Here is a 19,591-nt window from a genome sequence, read left to right as displayed (position 1 = left end):
TTAAGAAGTGACAGACCAAGACAGTTAAATTTCAATTTTTGGTTAAAGTCAGACTTCTTTTTTTTCATTAATGCGTAGTTTCAGACAAATAAGAAATATTTGAGGCTTAAATACTGATAATGGTTTTTATTGAAAATTGCAAGCTGGATGGAATGCTGAGAAATGTTTTCCATCACACCTAATAAATACATAGAACATTAATTTTCTAGAGATGCTTGGTAGATAGCAATTTCAGCTATGATAAGAAACCACACCGCTTATAAAAACAAAGTAAGATCTCAGTTTATTTTTAAGCTTTTGATCTCATAAGGTCTGTAGCAACTTTGGTGCAGTTTTTCCTTGGGAATTAATGACCAGAGAGGGTTAATGAGCTAAGTCTCTGCTTGGTCCATCAAATTTTCAAGTTAGTCATTAATTTTCAAGTGCCTGAAGCCTTTATCTTTATCACTTAATTATATTCAATATATAACAATAATATATTGTTATCTAATTTATATATATCAAGGCAATTACATATAATTATTTTTACTCAGATCAAATGATTCACTCCATTGAGTGATTTGACAGTTTAACTTTGGACCTTAAATAATTTCTTTAGTTTCCACGAATGAGAAACTTTTAAATTTCAGTACTGCATTCACACTAACCTTCTTTGGAATATTAGCTTTTATAAGTTCCATGTTCTGTTTCTTAAGGTGGGATAAATATTGGTAACAATGACATTATGAGGGAAAAAAAAAAACCAACAGCCCAGGAATAGGTGCAGCCACTTTGCCACGCAAGGGACACCAGATTTAGGATGAAGCTGACATTGTTGAACAAAATGGGGAACGAGCGAGTAACTGGATCCATGATGGCACCAACTAATTTAACTGTGAGGTTCATCCGCCTCTGCCACCCCAGTTGTCTAGGCCAACATGTCCGCTTTGCTCTTTAAGCCAGTCTGAGTTGTATTTTCTCTCACAGTAGAAGGCATAATACACAAACCGTATATTTACTGTGCTCAGTATTTTGTAGCTGTATTGATCTGATCTCATTAATATAAGGGTATCAAAATGTTGTCTGATTAAACTATGTTCTCATAGAACAGTGATGGTTCTGTGACTTATATATTGCTAAAGATAGCTTTATCAAGTATTAAAATAGTGCTTAGTAAGTTTTGTGGTTTCGAGACTATATGGGAAGAGTGATGACAAAGAGTAAGGTTTAGTATTCTGGTAGCCCAAGTCACCAAATGTATCGTCTCCAACTTTCAGGAGATAATGTGCATGTCTCTTTGTGTCTGTGGATGATTTGGTTTGGGGGTGAGTCAGTTCTGATTCACTTTAGGACAAGCTTTTACAAATTCCAAAATACCCATTCCCACCATTAGATGGTGCACGTGCCGTACTTACACAAGACTTCAGGTTTTAATTTCTGTTTCCTTCTGAACCAGAGATGGCAGAGTACAATCGTTTTGAACCCACTTGATTCCAGTCTTACCAGTAGCAGAAGAAGTGTTTGTATTGACGTATAATCATTTCATTAAAACCAGGTGCTCAAAACAGAGTATTTACATGCCCTAAGCAAAGGTGTTTTTTTTTTTTTTAATTATACATTTTGTTTTTTTAAAATCATGGCAAAAAAATTACAAGAAATTAATATGAAATCATTTTTGAATACAGGGTGGCTGGGTATTACTGCAAAATTGTCACCTTGGCCTAGAATTCATGGAAGAATTGCTAGAGACATTAAATACCACTGAAGCCAATGATGACTCCTTTCGAGTGTGGATAACTACTGAGCCCCATGATCGATTTCCAATTACATTGCTTCAGGTTTGTTACTGTGACATAAGTGTCTTTTCCTCGAGAGTTATTTGAATAAAGATGGCATAGTGACATTATTGAAAGATGAAAACATGACAGGGCTTTCGATCCAGCAGAATCTGCAAGATCTTATAATTGTCAAGGTCTTGACTATAATCATCAATATTATATAGCAAATATTTCTGCAGAAGAGTTCTAAGACTCAGTCCTAATTTATGGGGTTTCAGCTATGATTGATGTCATTAGTTTAGAATTTCCACTGACATTTTATGTACCATACGCACACTGTTATCTGAGGTATTGTCATTTCTACTTTATCCTTTATAATAATTTACAGAAACAAAACTACTGTTTGCTTTTTATGACAGACTTCTCTCAAATTCACTAATGAGCCACCACAAGGCGTACGCGCAGGTTTGAAAAGAACATTTGCCGGAATTAATCAAGACCTTCTGGATATCAGTAATTTACCCATGTGGAAGCCCATGCTTTACACAGTAGCGTTTTTACACTCCACCGTGCAGGTAACTTCTGGGCGCAGTTTGCACATTTAAGGGGATGTTAGTGATGCCCTGTTGTTTCTCTGCTGTACTCTCTGCTCTCCTTGCCCTGCTTTTTTCCTCCTTCATGGCACTTTGCCCCACCTGGCTTAGTATATATTCGTCTGTGTACTTGACGTGTCCCTTGTCCCCGCCCCTCACCCTGGCCATGAGAGTGTAAGACTCTTGAAGACAAAGACTTTGTCTTTTTTGTAACTGCTGAATCCCCTCCAGCATAGCAGCATCTGGGGCATTGCCAGAGCTCAGTAAATATTTGTGAGGTGAACATGGATTATTTAGATAGGAATTTAGTTTTCAAAGTGCCTATGCAGCCAGGAATGGTATGAACACCATCTCATATAATACTCATAACCACATTTCTCAAGGTAGGATTATCACCCTTGTCAAAATGAGGAAATTGATAAGATGTCCAGATGAAAAAATAAATGAATGAAGATGGTAGTACTTTTAAGTAGACACTAAAACAGGAGCATCAACTATATGCTAAATGCTTTTCATAGATTATTTAACCAGTCTGACTCTGAAGCCTGTGATTTTCCTCAAACTCTCAGGAATTTACTATCCCTTGGACTGTCTCAAATAATAGGAGAACTTTGTTAAACTAGACGCAGGGACAACAGAGCCCCAGTCCCGCTATGGGTCCATCCCCCCATCTCTTCAGTGTGTGAAAATAAATTAATTGCACCTCAGGAAAAATAAAATAAAATAAAAATGAGGAAATTGAGGCTCAGAGAGGTTAAGTTCATTGGCGGTAGATCTAGGGGTCAAGCCTGACACTTCTGCCTCACACGGAAGTATGTTTTGGGCCCACCAGTGAAGGTGGTGCTGATATTGGGAGGAACAGTGGTTATCTGTCATTTCCAGGTTGTTTGTGATTTGCTTTTACTATACACTTATATATTAATGTAGTAATTTTATGGCTCCACAGCCACTTGTCTGTGGGATATTTTCATTTTGTTATTGCTCTGTTCTACATTTGATTTTATATTTTGGTCTGTATTTCAAAGCTGTATAAATTTAACATACTTGATTCACTCCTTGACTTCAGAGAGAGAGATGAACAGGCTCCTTTAACCATTTCCACATTTCTTCCTTCGCTGAGGCTGGAGTGAGAAAGTAATGAATGACGTGGCTTGTGCCAGGAGCCATGGTTTAGCTATGCACAGTGGCACGGAGAGCTTCACCTCCTCTCTCCCCACCCTGCCCAAAGGTGGAGGGGAATTTGGTGCTCATCCCAGAACATCCTGGGCATATTTATCCTCAGGTTCCTTGTCCCTGCCACTTTACCAGGATCCCTGCTGCCCAGCAGGGAGGGCTGCATAGAGGAGACAATTGTGCATCTCCTGCCTATTGGTCCCCTAACCCTGAGAGAGTTAAAATCAGGTTAAACACTTTGTAGGTGGTTCTTTTTACTAAGTCCGATTGTGGCCTTTGGATTGTAAATTATAGCTTTCGAGTCACTGAAGCCTATTTCACACATTCTTATCTGGGAATTGTTTGCTTTGCTAGGCCTTATCATACTCTAATACAAATATTACTTTAACTCTGCTTTTTAATTCCCAATTCACAAATAATAATATTTTATGATTCTGTTCCCAGTAGTGATGATTCAACTCTTCCACCGGGCTTATCATGGGGAGATGATTGGGGGTATTTTCCATATGGTCAGTGCAACAACCTGTGTTTTTGTGGCCATTATCCAAGTGCTACACAGAAGGACAACAACAGGCCCATGGGCCAGTCATGGGGCTAAGGTGTGCTTGCACTTGACATGACATGTATTTGGGTTCAAACAGAAAAAGCCTCCATTGCTAGGGCCATGAAGCTAGGAGATTGAATGTCTAGGAGGTTAAATCCAGTCATAGTGTGCTGGAAAGAGCACCTCATTGAGGACCAGGAGGCTGGGACATTAGACTCACTGTGAAATCAATTAGCTCTGTGAGGATCGTCAAGTTATGTCCCTCTTGGGACCTCTGTTTCCCCATCTGTGTGTTTAGAGGCAGAAGGAGGTGAGCCTTCAAGTTTTTCCCATTTCTAAAACCCTGTTATCAAGTTCTATGACTACCTAGGGAGCATAGATAATTCAAGCATGGCTTCCTCTGTCCTGTTTTCATCATTAGCAGAAATATTTACTGTGATAGCGCCTAAATATTTTCTTTTACTTGTTAGGATAGAGCTGGCTTGAAAGGAAAACGCAGAATTCTTGAGGGGCCTGTGGTCCTGGGCCAGCAGCATCCACATGGCCCGGGAGCTTGTAAGAACTGTGTCTCAGGCCCCACCCCAGACCTGCTGAATCAGAATCTGCATTGTAATAAGATGCCCAAGTGACTCCTGTGTGTATTAAAGTTTAAAGTGCAGCCACTACTAGAAGGACAATTCTGGGTTTGATTGATTGTGACTTAGATTTCTCTAGTGTTGGACATAATAGCCAAACACTTGATTTGTTAACTGATTGATCGATTCCTCCAAATTTAACCTAGATATCACTTGCTGTATGCAAATATGAGGTATATGCATTTGTCCTTGCAGAGACAGACAAAAAGAACAGGGAATTGGTTCATGTCACATAATCTGAAGCTTCAGGCCTGGGGAGGAGTTCATGCTGGAGCCCATCACCCCTCAGAATACAGAACCTGATAGTGAAATAGAGGTCAAATGGGAGAGCTGTGTGACCCCCATGTAGTTCGCTTACTGAATTGTGGTTTGGCCTCATGCCATCAACTTATCCCTGCTCAAGGGCATCATGTGTTATGTGAACCTCACTCATTGTTACAGAGAACAAAATGAACACCCTCCCCCCCCCCATAAGAAGGGGAAGTAGACTTGGCTGGTCAAGGACAAGTGTCTTGGGTGATATAGTGAAGGGTGTGGTTTGTTTTGTGGTTGAGGTAGGAACAGACTTACCCAGTAGAAGGGGGCCCTGGGTGCTTCCACGGGAACCTGCAGAGATACACAAGCCAATTCTGCACCGAGTTCTTGCCCCAGACTCCCCTGGGCTTCCCTCCCCTCTCCACCAGGAACTTACCATCCACAGAGGCCAGGAAGTTACTGCAGCAACAGAGCTCTTACTGCAATTGGGTGATGTCTCTGCCCTACCAGCCAGCCCTCCTGCCCTCCCCATGGGAGACCACCACCATCCCCAGCATCCTACTGGATGCCTTGGCTCCATTTGGCCACTAATCCCTGAGGACATTTCCACATCCTCTTGGAGATTACTCTCAGTGGGATCTTCCCTCTGGCCTTAATATCATTTCTCTATGGTTTCCCAGAAATTCCAGTGCAGCACCATTCTGGGTTTCAGAGCAAGGCTACATTCATCCTTCAGAATCTTAATTTTAAATGTATCTTCCTCCAAAGTCTTGGTCTTTTGAAACTCAATAATTACATTGTGGTGTCCTCCCAATACCTCCTGCAGAAAGTCAGAATAGCATTTTCTGGTGGTCGGTGTACCATCCTTTGATGGTCAATGTACCATCCTTTGTTTGAACAGTACATTGGACCCAGTAAATGTCTAATGCAACGGTTCTCAGTCATTGCCTGAGCCCCCAAATCCCTGGGAGGAGGCAGCAAGGTGAGGTGCTCAGTCCTTCTAAAAACTTCAAGTGATTCTAATACACAACAAGAATTGAGAATAACTGCCAAATATCCATTGCCCTTAAGACAGGAGTCCTTCATCACTTTTATGTCCTTTCCATGGTTTGGAATTTTTCTCCTCATCACCTTGGCTTGCCAACATTGAGGCATACTTTTTGGGACTTTTCTAATGGTTTACGTACAAGTCTATGAGGTTTTTTGCTAGTCATTGATTAGGAGCTCTCAGGTCTTGCAGTGGCAGACTTGGATATTTTATCTTGGCCCTTAAAGATAATTAAATATTAAATAAAAATGGCCATATCAAACAGGATCCAGGTCTGTGTTGGGCTATGGGAGGTGGGTTCATTGGGCTGAGGTAGAATCTAACATAAAATTGGAAATGGCTTTGGCATCATTAAGATGATGACTCAGTTGAGCAGCTTGTCTTCAACATCCAAAGGAGGATTCCAAGTTTTCCATATTTCACTAGCAGTTCTCTGTTTTGTAGATTCTTTGGTATACAAAGAAGGAACCATATTGGTCAAATTCAGTAAAGAGTAGACTAGTCTTCCTAAAATCACCATTCTCCAACTAAATAATGAATAATAACTCCCTTCTGTTGAATCAGGTTTTAGCTCTTTATCCTGACATTCAAATCTGTCTATGTTCCACCTCTGAATCATCACGTGAGCGTGTAGTTCTAGCTACTCACCCAAGGTCACTCTCTGCTGCAGTAAAACCACTTACCTGCAGCCCCCTGCTAGATGAATCAGGAGCTTGGTGTTCCTATCTTTGCTCATGGCCTTAGCTAAGGCCGGAAGTCTTTTCTCCCTTCTTTTCAAAGACCAGCTTCAGTTTCATTCTTCCCAGAAGCCTCTGATTGAATGTCTTCTTCAGGCTTATCATTTGTTACATTTTGACAGTTAATTATAGTCACCATCACATTGTCCTTTCCTTGTTTCCAAGTCTTATTTTCTCAACTAGATTGAAACTTCTTGAAAATACATTGATTTTAATGTTTTTCCATTGTCTCACATAGGACTCATCCATAGTTTCAAAAATACTATTTGAACTGAAGAAATTCAGTATTCCAAATATTCCAAATCTAGCAAAGCCCCCTGCTTTTGAGCTTCCAAATGAGTTATTAGTTCTTCTCCTGATGGTTTGAATCTATTCTGATAGTATTCCAAGGTAATGATTCAGGGTTCTTTCTTTCCTGTCATTTAGAGAGATCAGTGAGTACCAAAAAAAGTTGCAAGAAAATGAAATGACTTCATTTGTGAAAGAAAAGTCACGCCCCCAAGATTTTGTCTTTTTTCCAAGATAAGCTGAACAGTCTATAACTTTAGTGAACCAACCTAAAAAGTAAATGCTTTAAATGAAATTTGATAGTAAATAGCATAAAGTGAAACAAATCTCAGCATTATAGCAATTTTTAAAGATCATATTTTAAGGAGCAATGGAATTGCAATGACTCAGTGCGTGTAAATGGAAGTGTTTCCATAGAGCCAACTTAAGCAGTTTGAGTAACTGGAAAGGAAGAATTATTTTTCATTCAGTCTCCTGTCTAATTGAACACTAAATTTCAAAAATTAAGTTAAACATAGGTGAAACTATTTTAGAGTTGATTCTCTTTTTTAAAAAACAATGGGAAAACATTTTCATTTCACCAATAAGTGGTTAGCTTTCTTCTTTTTGAAGGCTTCAAGATGGAAGAAATTCCAGAGGCTCAAGGTTTAGCTGAATGCATTTTCATGTTAATATTGCATAGAGTCTCCCAACTCACTCTTGCTCCAAAATAACCTGGAGGAGGCTCAGCTCAATGTTTCTGGGATCCACTCAAAAAATTCTTTTGAATTTCTGTCTCAGCCTCAGAAATCACCCCCAAGAGGGTGAGGAGAATGCCTTTCATTCTGATAATAATCAACAATCGATCTAGTGTTTATTATACAATCATAATCCTTTTCCCAAAAAAGGTGCAAAAGGGGAGACAAAAATGAGAGACATGTTTCTCACTGTTAAGGTTCAAAATCTGGTTACAGAACCAAATATTTCAACATGAAACAATTAAAAAAAAACACGTCATGGCAACATAAATGTTGAGAACAGGAAGCAGAAAGACATCAAGAGAAGTTGACACATTTAAGAGCCGGGGTTCTCCCTCATGCACTGGGGATGATACCACGTCTCTCCATCTGTTGAGGCACCTCTGCTCCTTCTCACCTTCTCTATGTTCAAGGTGGAAGATGGTGCTTCACAGCTGCCAAGTTTTTAAGTCTCCCTGGTTTAAGCTCTAACTAGGATAAATTCTAGAGAACAATTCTGAGCTCTAAGTTCAAATTCCTGGGAGGAGGAATCTGGTTGGCTTTTCTTGGGCTGGCTGTCCATCTTCTATCTAATTAGCTAAGGGATGAGGGTGGGAGTCACACCATACAAATGTCTAATACTTGACAACCTAACCTAAAGAAGTACCCATCTAGAAATAATGTTGGTAGTTTACATTTTTAAGAGTTGTTTGTTTGCCCTCAGTCTTGTTAAAAAGGAGACAACAGACCCAGAATGGAGTTACTTGTGCTAAGCCCACATCGCCAAACTGAAACCAATATGTAACCTAACTGCAATTTCAACCTTCTCTAGGAATGTAATTTTAACTGGTTAGTCTGGAATTTCCTGGTCAGCACTAGTGAGGTAATCCCTTAATAAACCCCTTTTCTCCCCCAAAGGAAGGTCACTTTGCCCAAAATAATCCTTTTCCTTATTTATGACTTCCTTGTGCCATCCCCTCTCTGCCTTTAAAAACCTTTCCTTTTCTGTAGCTCTTTGGGGCTCCTTCCTATTTGCTAAGTGGGATGCTGCCTGATTTCATCAATCGTTCAATAAAGCCATGGAGATCTTTAAGATTTACTTGGTTGAATTTTTATTTAACAGTCTGATCTCCCAGGGTCAGGACATCTGGACCCATATTACCCAAATTAATTTTCATGGTTTACTTAATATTTTAAAAGCACAGTCTGAAAATCAGTAATTAAACTTTCTTGCTTTCTGAATCTTTTTCTCTGACCCGTCTGTGAATTTGTCTAAACTAAAATTCATTTAGATTCCTTAAATGGTGGTATTAATTAGGATCTAAAGCATGGAGCAGCTGTAGTAAGAAGTATTGGAATGACCTGTGAAAACAGCATGTGAGTGTGTGTGTGTGTGTGTGTGTGTGTGTGTGTGTGTGTGAAGGCAGAAGAGAGAAAGAAAAGTTAGTATATATTTAGAGATAGAGAAGTAGAATTATACCTTTCTATAGATGTTTTGGGATTCTATTCTCCCCATGAATTCTCACCTCAATCACTAGGGTCAAAGGGCTAGGAGCTAACCCAAATAAATAATTGGACCTCCCTTAGAGACTGGTTGTGCGCCGAGGCAGAGAAAGCTGATTGTATAGTGATATTTGAGTTAACTTATGTGGTTTGCTAGGTGATCAGAGCCTGGAAGTACCAGTTCTAACACGGTCTCCAGAATATTGAGGCAACTGAATCATTTGATCTGAGCCCCTTTGGATTGCTTATGGGCAATTTGGCAATTCAAAACAGTTAGCCACTGTTCCATAGGAGAGAACAAATGAGGGCAATGTGAAAGTTTTAAGAAGGATGTGTCATGTTTCACCATAGAGATCTGGGGTTTTCTAAGTCTGAAATTGCAAGATTACAAAGTGAAACTAGCAGGGGGTCTAAATGCTCTCAAGTACTTAAGTTATTCAACTGGAAAAACAAAAATTTAAACCCTTACATTTAACGTTTGAAATGTTTAAGAGTTCAATTTAGTATAAATGAATTCTTTTAACAGACATTTATTGAGCACCTACTGCATTTTTTTGAATTGGCAATGGAAACCTAGACTTTTTTTTAAAGCCCCAAAACTCCAATTTGGCAAATATTTGGGGATTTGTTCTTTTTTTAATGATTTTTATTTATTTATTTTGCAGGATAGAGAAAGCACGCACATGTGCACATGAGTGGGGTGGGGGGTGGGAAGGTAGAGGGAGAAGCGGACTCCCCGATGAGCAGGGAGCCCGATGCGGGACTCGGACTCGATCCCAGGACCTTGGGATCATAACCTGAGCAGAAGGCAGACACTTAACCGACTGAGCCACCCAGGAGCCTGAGGATATGTTCTTGTAAACCATCTGGCCATAGAGCCATGAAATAGTATTTCTAGTGGTTAATATATCCAAAATTGTATACTGTTCTTTTATGACATCAACTTATCTCTGTATCATGCTTTAATTTTCCTGTATTTTATGTTTTAATAATAATAAGAGAAATCAGCGGCACTCAATTTTAAAAATCTCACTTATTTTCCTTGGTGTTGTTAAGGAGCGACGCAAATTTGGTCCCTTAGGATGGAATATTCCCTATGAATTCAATTCTGCTGACTTTGCAGCCAGTGTCCAGTTCATTCAGAATCACCTTGATGAATGTGATATTAAAAAAGTGAGTGAAATTGTTATTTTTTCCCCATTTTTATTGTCCTCAAATCAAGGTTCTACAGACATTTTCAGCCTATAATACACAGTTGAACCTGCTGAGGTTCCCCCTACCTCCCCCAAAAGGGACTGCTCATTCTATTTTTTTTTTTTTTCTGAGGCAGATCAGACTTTCTCTGTACTCATTTTTTTTTAACGTGTTCTTTTTTTTTAATTTTTTATTGTTATGTTAATCCCCATACATTACATCATTAGTTTTAGATATAGTGTTCCATGATTCATTGTTTGTGCATAACACCCAGTGCTCCATGCAGAACGTGCCCTCCTCAATACCCATCACCAGGCTAACCCATCCTCCCACCCGGGACTGCTCATTCTAATCCATTGTTCACTGGTCCAGCCATTTCCCCTCACACCCCTACTGCCCCTAGGAGTGTGTTTGGACCCTAATCTCAGACTTGTGTTCCCCACTCTTGTCTCTCTCCCGTGCACATACAGCAGAGACAGACCACAAATGATGCAACTCATTGTGTGCAGAAACTCCACAACCTTCCTCATATCCCACCTAACTGCCCCCAGTGCACTTCAAAAGAATGTACACCTGAAATCAGACTTTTCTTCCAGCATCTCACTGATGCCTCTTCAGAAGCGAAAATGTTATCTCAGCCCACACAAGAGTTCTTTCTCAGCTTTAGTCACATCTTAACAGATGTTTAAACTTACACAAATAGATGGCAATAATTTCTAATGATAGTCACTGATCATTGTCCAGCATTTCACAGTTCTCAAAGTGCTCATGCATGGAGGATCTCACCTGAACCTTCACAACTCTGTGAGGGCGGCACAGAGGGCATTACTGTTATCCCCATTTTACTGATGAGGTAATGGACAAAAGAGAATAAAGGACTTCCTCCAGGTCACAGAGCTAAGAACACAACCCAGTTTTCCCTCCACGTGTGTTAGAAAGGGTTGGAAATCCGTTTTCTCTATGATCTGGAGCAAGTTCATGAGCCTCTCAGAGCCTGTTTCCTCATCTACAAAGCAGTCTTGGTTTCTGTAAGGAATAAGTGAATTAGCATTTGTGAAAGCACAGTATATGGTGCACAATAAGAACTCAATAAATTCCAGTTTCCTACTGTCTCCCCTTCTCTTCTTTCTCATAGTAGATCTTGAAGCTAATTATAGATACTGGAGTATCAGTATGGTGATGGTAAGCTATGATGAATTTTTATGTGGGCCGCTGGAGGATCTAGAATCAAGCCATTATTTTTCCTTGAAGTTATAAAGGGATATTAAATTGAGTATGACAGCTTGATGAAAAATTACATTGTATGGGTTCATACTCTGTTATTATTTATCATTTTGTATATACAAATAATAGTTAACCTTGAAATAGTTGTTTTGAAAGGCAGTGGAGCTGATGAATCAAAATTTAGCCAAAAGAAAGTAAAATAAAAAAAAATCAAGCATTCTTACTTTTCCTACCCCAAATGTATTGAGTAAAAAAAAAAAAAAACTATTAATATCTGTAATGTATTGCTAGGATAAGATTGCTATGGAAATTAATAAATACTTTGATTTAGTTATAGCTCACAGAATGAGACAGCAAAGGATTGCATTGTAGAAAAATGCTGTGAATGAATAATTTTCTGGTTGTTCTCATACTGATTCAGAAAATATATAACTAAGAAAGCATATTAAACCGTTGATTACTTGATTTTTTTTCTCCTTTCTTCACTAAACATGACTTTTTTCTAACAGCTTGGCATTACTATAATGAGTATTATAGATGATTACATCCACAGAGTGAAAAAATAGTCTCCCCCCCCATTTTAAATGATCAATGAGTAATATATTCACTTGATATTTAGTATTGTAGATTTTTCTTTGGTGACCAAACCCTGGCAGTTTCAGTCATGTAATAGCAAAAGAGCTACTAAGAGAAGATTATGAGTCATTTTAAATGTGATCTAGTTTGTGCTTCCTTTTTGAGACGTTTTCTCCAGGGAAAGACCTGAAATGTTCAGAGTTTCTTGTTTGGATTGACAATGAATAATCTTTTGTATTTTTAATAAAGGGTGTATCATGGAGTACTGTTCGGTACATGATTGGAGAAGTTCAATATGGAGGCCGAGTGACAGATGACTTTGATAAACGTCTACTTAATTGCTTTGCTAGAGTAAGTCAATTTACAGAAAAAGCTTGGGACACATTTCATTGCATTTTCCTTTTAAACAAGAATATTTGTTTGTTTGTAAATCAGTGAGCCAAACTCAAGGGGGAGGAAACCCAGAGAGCATAACTGCTGAAAAGAAACAGCAAACAAAACCCAAACCCAAACTAAAGCCAAAGCCAAACCAATTAGCTATCTTACTTGTGGTCCAGAACACAATAGCAGTCAACTTTCAATGGTCTGTAAATTTTCCCCTGTATAAATGAATTGCTTATTTTCAGGGTCTCTCCCCACTGCCCCTCCTCCATGAAAACATGACAATTTATTTGCTACTTCCTCTGAGTGCAAGTCTCACGAAGATTTCAAACCCCCAAATAAGTGACTGGAGAATTAACCATAATTCGAGTATTCTCATCTTTTCCATTAGGACAATTGAAAATTGATGGAGTGTTCATTTTTCCCTCTGTGCCCAGTAAAATCTACATACATCACATTGGCAAACATTTTCTAGAGAAAATTATTCCTTAACAATTACAGTGTTCACGTCAGTGATAAATTGTAAAAATATATGTACCAGACTCAAACTCTTCTTAAAATTTTTACATGTTAAAGAAGCAATATACATTACCTAAGTGGGAAAAATCAGATTTATGAGTATTTTATGGTTATTTGAATTCTTTATAGTAGGATCTATATTGGTAATTCTCTGTTTCAATGATTTTTTTTCCCCCTTAACAAAAACAGCAAAGCATAAACTTTGGGGGTATTTTGGTAAATTGGAGGTTGACCAGGAATCTGATTTTTCTTTCAATCCTTATTTATTTTTGCAAGTTTTTCTTAATGCCATATGTGGAGAAAGGTGGATGGTGATAATTGTTGTGTGGAGGTGGGAGCCTGGCTGCTGGAGATTAAGTCAGTACAGACCTTCTAGAAAGCAACTGGGCAAAACTTACTGAAATTAAGTATTCTAGGTAGACACATACCAGAACATTTCTAGAAAAAGTCCACAAATGGACATATACAATAATGTTTATGGCAATATTGTATGTGGAGCTGAAGGTAACCATCATAGGTTGGGCTGCCTGTGGATTCCCCTTCCCCAGGGTATGACCTTGGTTGAGGCAGGCTCCCTTCTGCCAGGTCAGTACCTTGGGAGGGACAATGTGATGAGCCCTAGGTAGCCAATCCTCCAGACAGCTGAGGAAGTGAGTGCCTGGGTCCTGAAGAAGGAACTGGTGGTACATCGCAACATCCCCTACAAATGCCTAAGAATCCTAAGAAGTAGTGAATGAGCACAACAGAATACTATTGCTCACCCTTCTAGGGTACAATCTGGTGGCATTTAGTCATATCAAGTGTGTGATACTTTCTGAACCAGACTCCCTGAATATATGTCCCAGAGAAACTCACAAACTGTGGAGATCAGGACTGAATGGGGAAAAATGAAAATAAAAGGGGCCTAGACTCTGGGCACCTGGATGGCTCAGTTGGTCTGACCCTTGATTTCAGCTCAGGTCATGATCTCAGGGTTGTGAGATTGAGCCCCACATTGGGCTCCATGCTGAGCGTGGAGCCTGCTTAAGATTCTCTCTCTCCCTTTCCCTCTGCCCCTCCTCCCTGCTTGCTATCTTTCTCTCAGAAAAAAGGGGGGCCTAGACTCATGAGAATGATAAAATAAAGAAATATGGTAAACTCACCTCTATATCTGAGGTTTAAAGGAATAAGAAGATGTCTTACATACTGTGTATTAGAATAATTGCAAAAGTACCTAAAATTGGAGTTTCAGTACTCGAGATTCTGAGAAGTGGTTAGATTTTGCATATATTGTACAGATACTACCAGCAGAATGCTGATGGTGAAAGATGAGGGGGTCAAGAATCACTCCTAGCTTTGACTTAAACAACTGGGTAGAGAATAGGACTATTTACAGAGGAGAAGGGCTACAGAAGGAATGAGTTTTATTGGCTGGGGCCAGAAATTAGTAGTTCTGTTCTGATCATGTAACTTTTGAGATGCCCACTAGACACCCAAATGGAGTTGTCTAACACTGAAGTTCCCTAAAGGCAGGAACTTTGCCTGATTACATCACTGCGAGATTCCCAGCATGCAGAGCAGAACCTAGAACATACTACCTCCTCAATAAATATTTGTTGAATAAGAGAATGAAGAAAGGTAAACAAGGCAGTTGGATTTACAGGTCTGGAGCTCAGGAGAGAGGTCAGGGCTAGAGAAAAAGTGTTGGAATTTGTCAGCATATAGATGGCATTTGAAGTCAAGATAATGGATGAGAGCATCATCTAAGAAGAAAGTGTAGAGAAAGAAAACAAGCTAAAGACAGGGCTTTGAGTATTTTAATGTATCAGGAAAGAAGAAATGGTCAACTGAGAGAGGTCAAGGAAGATGAGGAAAGGGACTTTACCTGTACTTAGTATTTGCCTGATAAATCTTTAAAAAATATTAAATCTTTAAGAAATATTAAATATACAGAAAAATATATAAAACATAAACATACAGTTTACTGTCTCTTCAAATAGACATAGAATATTTCCAGCTCTCCCAAAGACTCACGCATGTCCCTTCACCATCACAACCCCCCATTCCCTCAAGGTAACCACAATTCTGACTTATACAAACTGTTTCTTTCTCATTATACTTTTACCATCTAAGTAAGTACTCCTTATTAACATAGTTCAATTTTGCCTGTTTTTGAACTTCATATAAATGGAACCATAGAGTATGTTCTCATTTTGGTGTCTGGCTTCTTTTTCTCAATACAGTATTTTAAGATTCACCCATGTTGTGTGTATTCTACTCGTTATCCTTTCCTGTGTTGGGTTCCATTGTATTGTATTGGTGGAAATTAGGATTGTTTCCATTTGGAGCTATTACAAATAATGCATCTGGGGACAGTCTTGTACAAAGTTCTTGGAGCACATGAATATGCCTTTCTAATAGGAGCGGAATTGCTAGGTTATAGGGTTTGCATACTTTCCATTTTAGTCCATCACATCAACCTGGTTTCCAAAGTGTTGTTCCAAGAATACATCCAGCAGAAGAATGAGATATCTCATTTCACCACATCCTCACCAACACTGGGCATCATTAGTCTCTTAAATGTTAGCCATTCTGGTGTATATATAATGGTATCTCACTCTGGTTTTAATTTTTATTTCTCTGAATGCTAATGGACTTGAGCACCCTCACATGTTGATTCACTGTTTTAGTTTTCTCCTTTGTGACTTGCTTGTATGTTCTTGCTTCTATTTCTCTCAAGTTATGCATCTTTTTAAAATATTGATTTACAGGAGCTTTTTGCATATTCTGGATGTAATTTCTTTGTTGATTATGTGGTTGTAAATTTCTTTTCCCACTCTGAGCCTTGCCTCTTCACTCTTGTATTAGTCTTTTAATGATTAGAAATACTTAATTTCAATATACCTGGTATATATTTTTCTATTCCTTTTATTTCAACTTTTCTGTGTCATTATGTTTCAGATTTATCTCTTATAAACAACAAATAGCGGGAATTTTTAGTATCTACTCTGAAGCTCTCTGTATTTTAATAGGCAAATTAATCATTTTATTGTGATTACTGCTATGTTTTGACTTATTCTACCATCTTATTTTGTGGGTTTCATTAGCCATACCTTTTTTTGGCCTTTTTTTCTTCTTTCCTACTTTTTAAAAAAATTTTTTTTTATATTTCTGTATTGGTGAAATCTACCCTACATTTTAGGCTTTACCTTCGAGCCCTTCTGACTTGTATCTTCCATATTACCGCTATGGAGCATTTTGGCTCCTCCTCATTTTTATTCCCATCCCTGTTACTCATTATGATAATTTTACAACCAGTGCTGATTTAGATTTACCAATATGTGTACTGGCTATTAGAAGGAGGGCAGCCCATTCCTTATGATGGGGGAAGCTAGGAAACCTATGGGTGGCAGAAACAGGGAGGTTTGGTGGGGGAAGATGGGGTTGTTTTCTTCTAATTGTATCTATCTTCAGAGTGAAATAAGAAGCATCATCAGTTAAGGGGATGCAGGCCATCAGCTGAGGGGAGGGGATGGCAAGTTTGGGACATTTGAAGAAAGGGGAAGAGATGTGAAATAGTTGCCTTGGAGAGTGGGAAAGGGAAATATGTGATCCTAATACATACACTCGTCCTCCCCCACTAAATTGTAAGGCCATTAAAATAAGAAACAGGTCATCTAAGTCTTTGTGTCCTTTCTAGCACCTAGGATACACTCAATAGATGTTTGTTGATGATAATAAACGTAATTTAATCTCAGCAGATTGAATTTTATGTGCCTGGAGTCATAGTCGTCTAAGAGTAGACTGTATTGAATTTTTACTAAATTTTACTTTACCCAGAGCACAACCTGAAAATCAGGTATACTTTTTTTTTTTAACAACACTTTATATTAGCTTAAAAAAATTGCTTAGACTTTTTCTAAGAAGTAGAGTTCAAGGAGAGTCCTGATTAACCAACTCCCTTAGTCGGTTTGTCTTTGTTTTATTGAAACTGCCTTACTTAAAGGTGGCAGGAACACCGCAGTTCGCTGGCAAACTGAAGGGGATTTCTAAGAGACCTCTTTGCCCTCCACATCAGAACAAAATGGGCTCTCTGGATCACAGCTCAAAGCTGCTTGTGGGCAAAGGGAGGGAGAGGAAGAGAGCCTGTTGCTCAAACTGTGGCACCTTCAAGACCTCCAGGTGGACAGTTCCTGCCTCTGACCTGAATCTGTCTTCCCCCTCTTCTACTTCTCTATTCCTGCCCTACACTGTCCCCTCCCCCTACCCCTATACTCAGGGCAATAGAAGACTAGTCAGCAGACCCCAACCCCCTCTCAGAAGGCTACAATTCTCCATCCTCTGGGCCTGGGCCCCACCTGGGGGAAGCCCATCTGGGATTTAATCACTGCTCTAAATGAAAAGTTCATCCTACCATTTTCCATTCTTTTGCCCCTGGGCAGCTTCTCCACCCATCATTCCCTGCTCACCCCCCCCCCCAGCCCCCACTTCTTTCTCTCTGTCTCTCTCCTGATTTCCCTTAGAATTGCTCCACCTTCAATGGCTCCAGCTCTCTGAGCACTGGGCAGACCCGCCCCTTACTCCCACCAAATGTACACTTCATCCTGCACTCCCTTCAGCCTCCTGTCTCATCTGTTCCTTCCCCTTGCCTGTTCCAGATGGCCCCACAATAACCAGAGAGGTGAGTTTGGGTCTCTGGCTGTAAGGACATGGGGTTACCAGGAACCTCTACTGAAGAAGGCCGCAGAAAGCACTATGGAGCCCACATGCTGCCTTCCCCTATCTCAGTCTCTGCTTCAGTCCTACCTTCTGACCTGCTGACCTAACCTCCTTGTGACCACTTTACCCTGACCATGCTACCCAGAGGGAGGCTCGGTTTAACTGTCTTATCAGTGCCTTCACGTTGCACCCTTTGTCTCTAGGACTTTCAATCTGGGGCTTATCTTTGTTTTTATTTATTTTTTTATTAACATATAATGTATTATTTGTTTCAGGAGTACAGGTCTGTGATTCATCAGTCTTACACAATTCATAGTGCTAACCATACCACATACCCTCCCCAGTGTCCATCACCCAGCCACCCCATCCCTCCCACCCCCCTCCACTCCAGCAACCCTCAGTTTGTTTCCTGAGATTAAGAGTCTCTTATGGTTTGTCTCTCTCTCTGGTTTCATCTTGTTTCATTTTTCCCTCCCTTCCCCTATGATCCTCTGTCTTGTTTCTCAAATTCCTCATATCAGTGAGATCATACAATAATTGTCTTTCTTTGATTGACTTATTTCGCTTAGCATAATACCTTCTAGTTCCATCCACATCGTTGCAAATGGCAAGATTTCAGTTTTTTTGATGGCTGCATAATATTCCCTTGTATATATCTACCACATCTTCTTTATCCATTCATCTGTTGATGGACATCTAGGCTCTTTCCATAGTTTGGCTATTGTGGACATTGCTGCTATAAACATTGGGGTACATGTGCCCCTTCGGATCAGTACATTTGTATCTTTGGGGTAAATACCCAGTAGAGCAATTGCTGGGTCATAGGGTAGCTCTATTCTCAACTTTTTGAAGAACCTCCATTCTGTTTTCCAGCGTGGCTGCACCAGCTTGCATTCCCAACAGTGTAGGAGGGTTCCCCTTTCTCTGCATCCTCGCCAACATCTGTTGTTTCCTGACTTGTTAATTTTAGCCATTCTGACTGGTGTGAGGTGGTATCTCATTGAGGTTTTGATTTGGATTTCCCTGATGCCGAGCAATATTGAACACTTTTTCATGTGTCTGTTGGCCGTTTGGATGTCTTCTTTGGAAAAATGTCTGTTCATGTCTTCTGCCCATTTCTTGATTGGATTCTTTGTTCTTTGGGTGTTGAGTTTGATAAGTTCTTTATAGATTTTGGATACTAGTCCTTTATCTGATATGTCATTTGCAAATATCTTCTCCCATTCTGTCGGTTGTCTTTTGGTTTTGTTGACTGTTTTCTTTGCTGTGCAAAAGCTTTTTATCTTGATGAAGTCCCAATAGTTCATTTTTGCTTCCCTTGCCTTTGGCAATGTTTCTTGAAAGAAGTTGCTGTGGCTGAGGTCAAAGAGGTTGCTGCCTGTGTTTTCCTTTAGGATTTTGATGGATTCCTGTCTCACATTTAGGTCTTTCATCCATTTTGAGTCTATTTTTGTATGTGGTGTAAGGAAATGGTCCAGTTTCATTCTTCTGCATGTGGCTGTCCAATTTTCCCAACACCATTTATTGAAGAGACTGTCTTTTTTCCATTGGACATTCTTTCCTGCTTTGTCGAAGATTAGTTCACCATATAGTTGAGGGTCCATTTCTGGGCTCTCTGTTCTGTTCCACTGATTTATGTATCTGTTTTTGTGCCAGTACCATACCGTCTTGATGATGACAGCTTTGTAATAAAGCTTGAAGTCCAGCATTGTGATGCCACCAGCTTTGGTTTTCTTTTCAACATTCCTCT

At 39.5% G+C, this 19,591-nt stretch overlaps 1 protein-coding gene across 1 annotated transcript in view; it reads left to right on the top strand.

Annotated features, from left to right (window-relative positions):
* The window catches only part of DNAH8 (dynein axonemal heavy chain 8), a 431,463-nt gene that overhangs the window by 358,656 nt on the left and 53,216 nt on the right, over positions 1-19,591 (top strand). Inside the window, exons 84-87 of the mRNA XM_078055380.1 lie at positions 1,665-1,817; positions 2,177-2,332; positions 10,306-10,422; positions 12,493-12,594. Of these exons, the coding sequence (XP_077911506.1) occupies positions 1,665-1,817; positions 2,177-2,332; positions 10,306-10,422; positions 12,493-12,594 (528 nt within the window). The remainder of the gene's footprint in view (positions 1-1,664; positions 1,818-2,176; positions 2,333-10,305; positions 10,423-12,492; positions 12,595-19,591) is intronic.

This window comes from Halichoerus grypus, chromosome 9 (genome assembly GCF_964656455.1).
Source record: "Halichoerus grypus chromosome 9, mHalGry1.hap1.1, whole genome shotgun sequence".
Lineage (NCBI taxonomy): Eukaryota > Metazoa > Chordata > Mammalia > Carnivora > Phocidae > Halichoerus > Halichoerus grypus.
The sequence above is the reverse complement of the archived record's forward strand: the minus strand, read 5'-3'. Positions and strand labels throughout refer to the sequence as shown.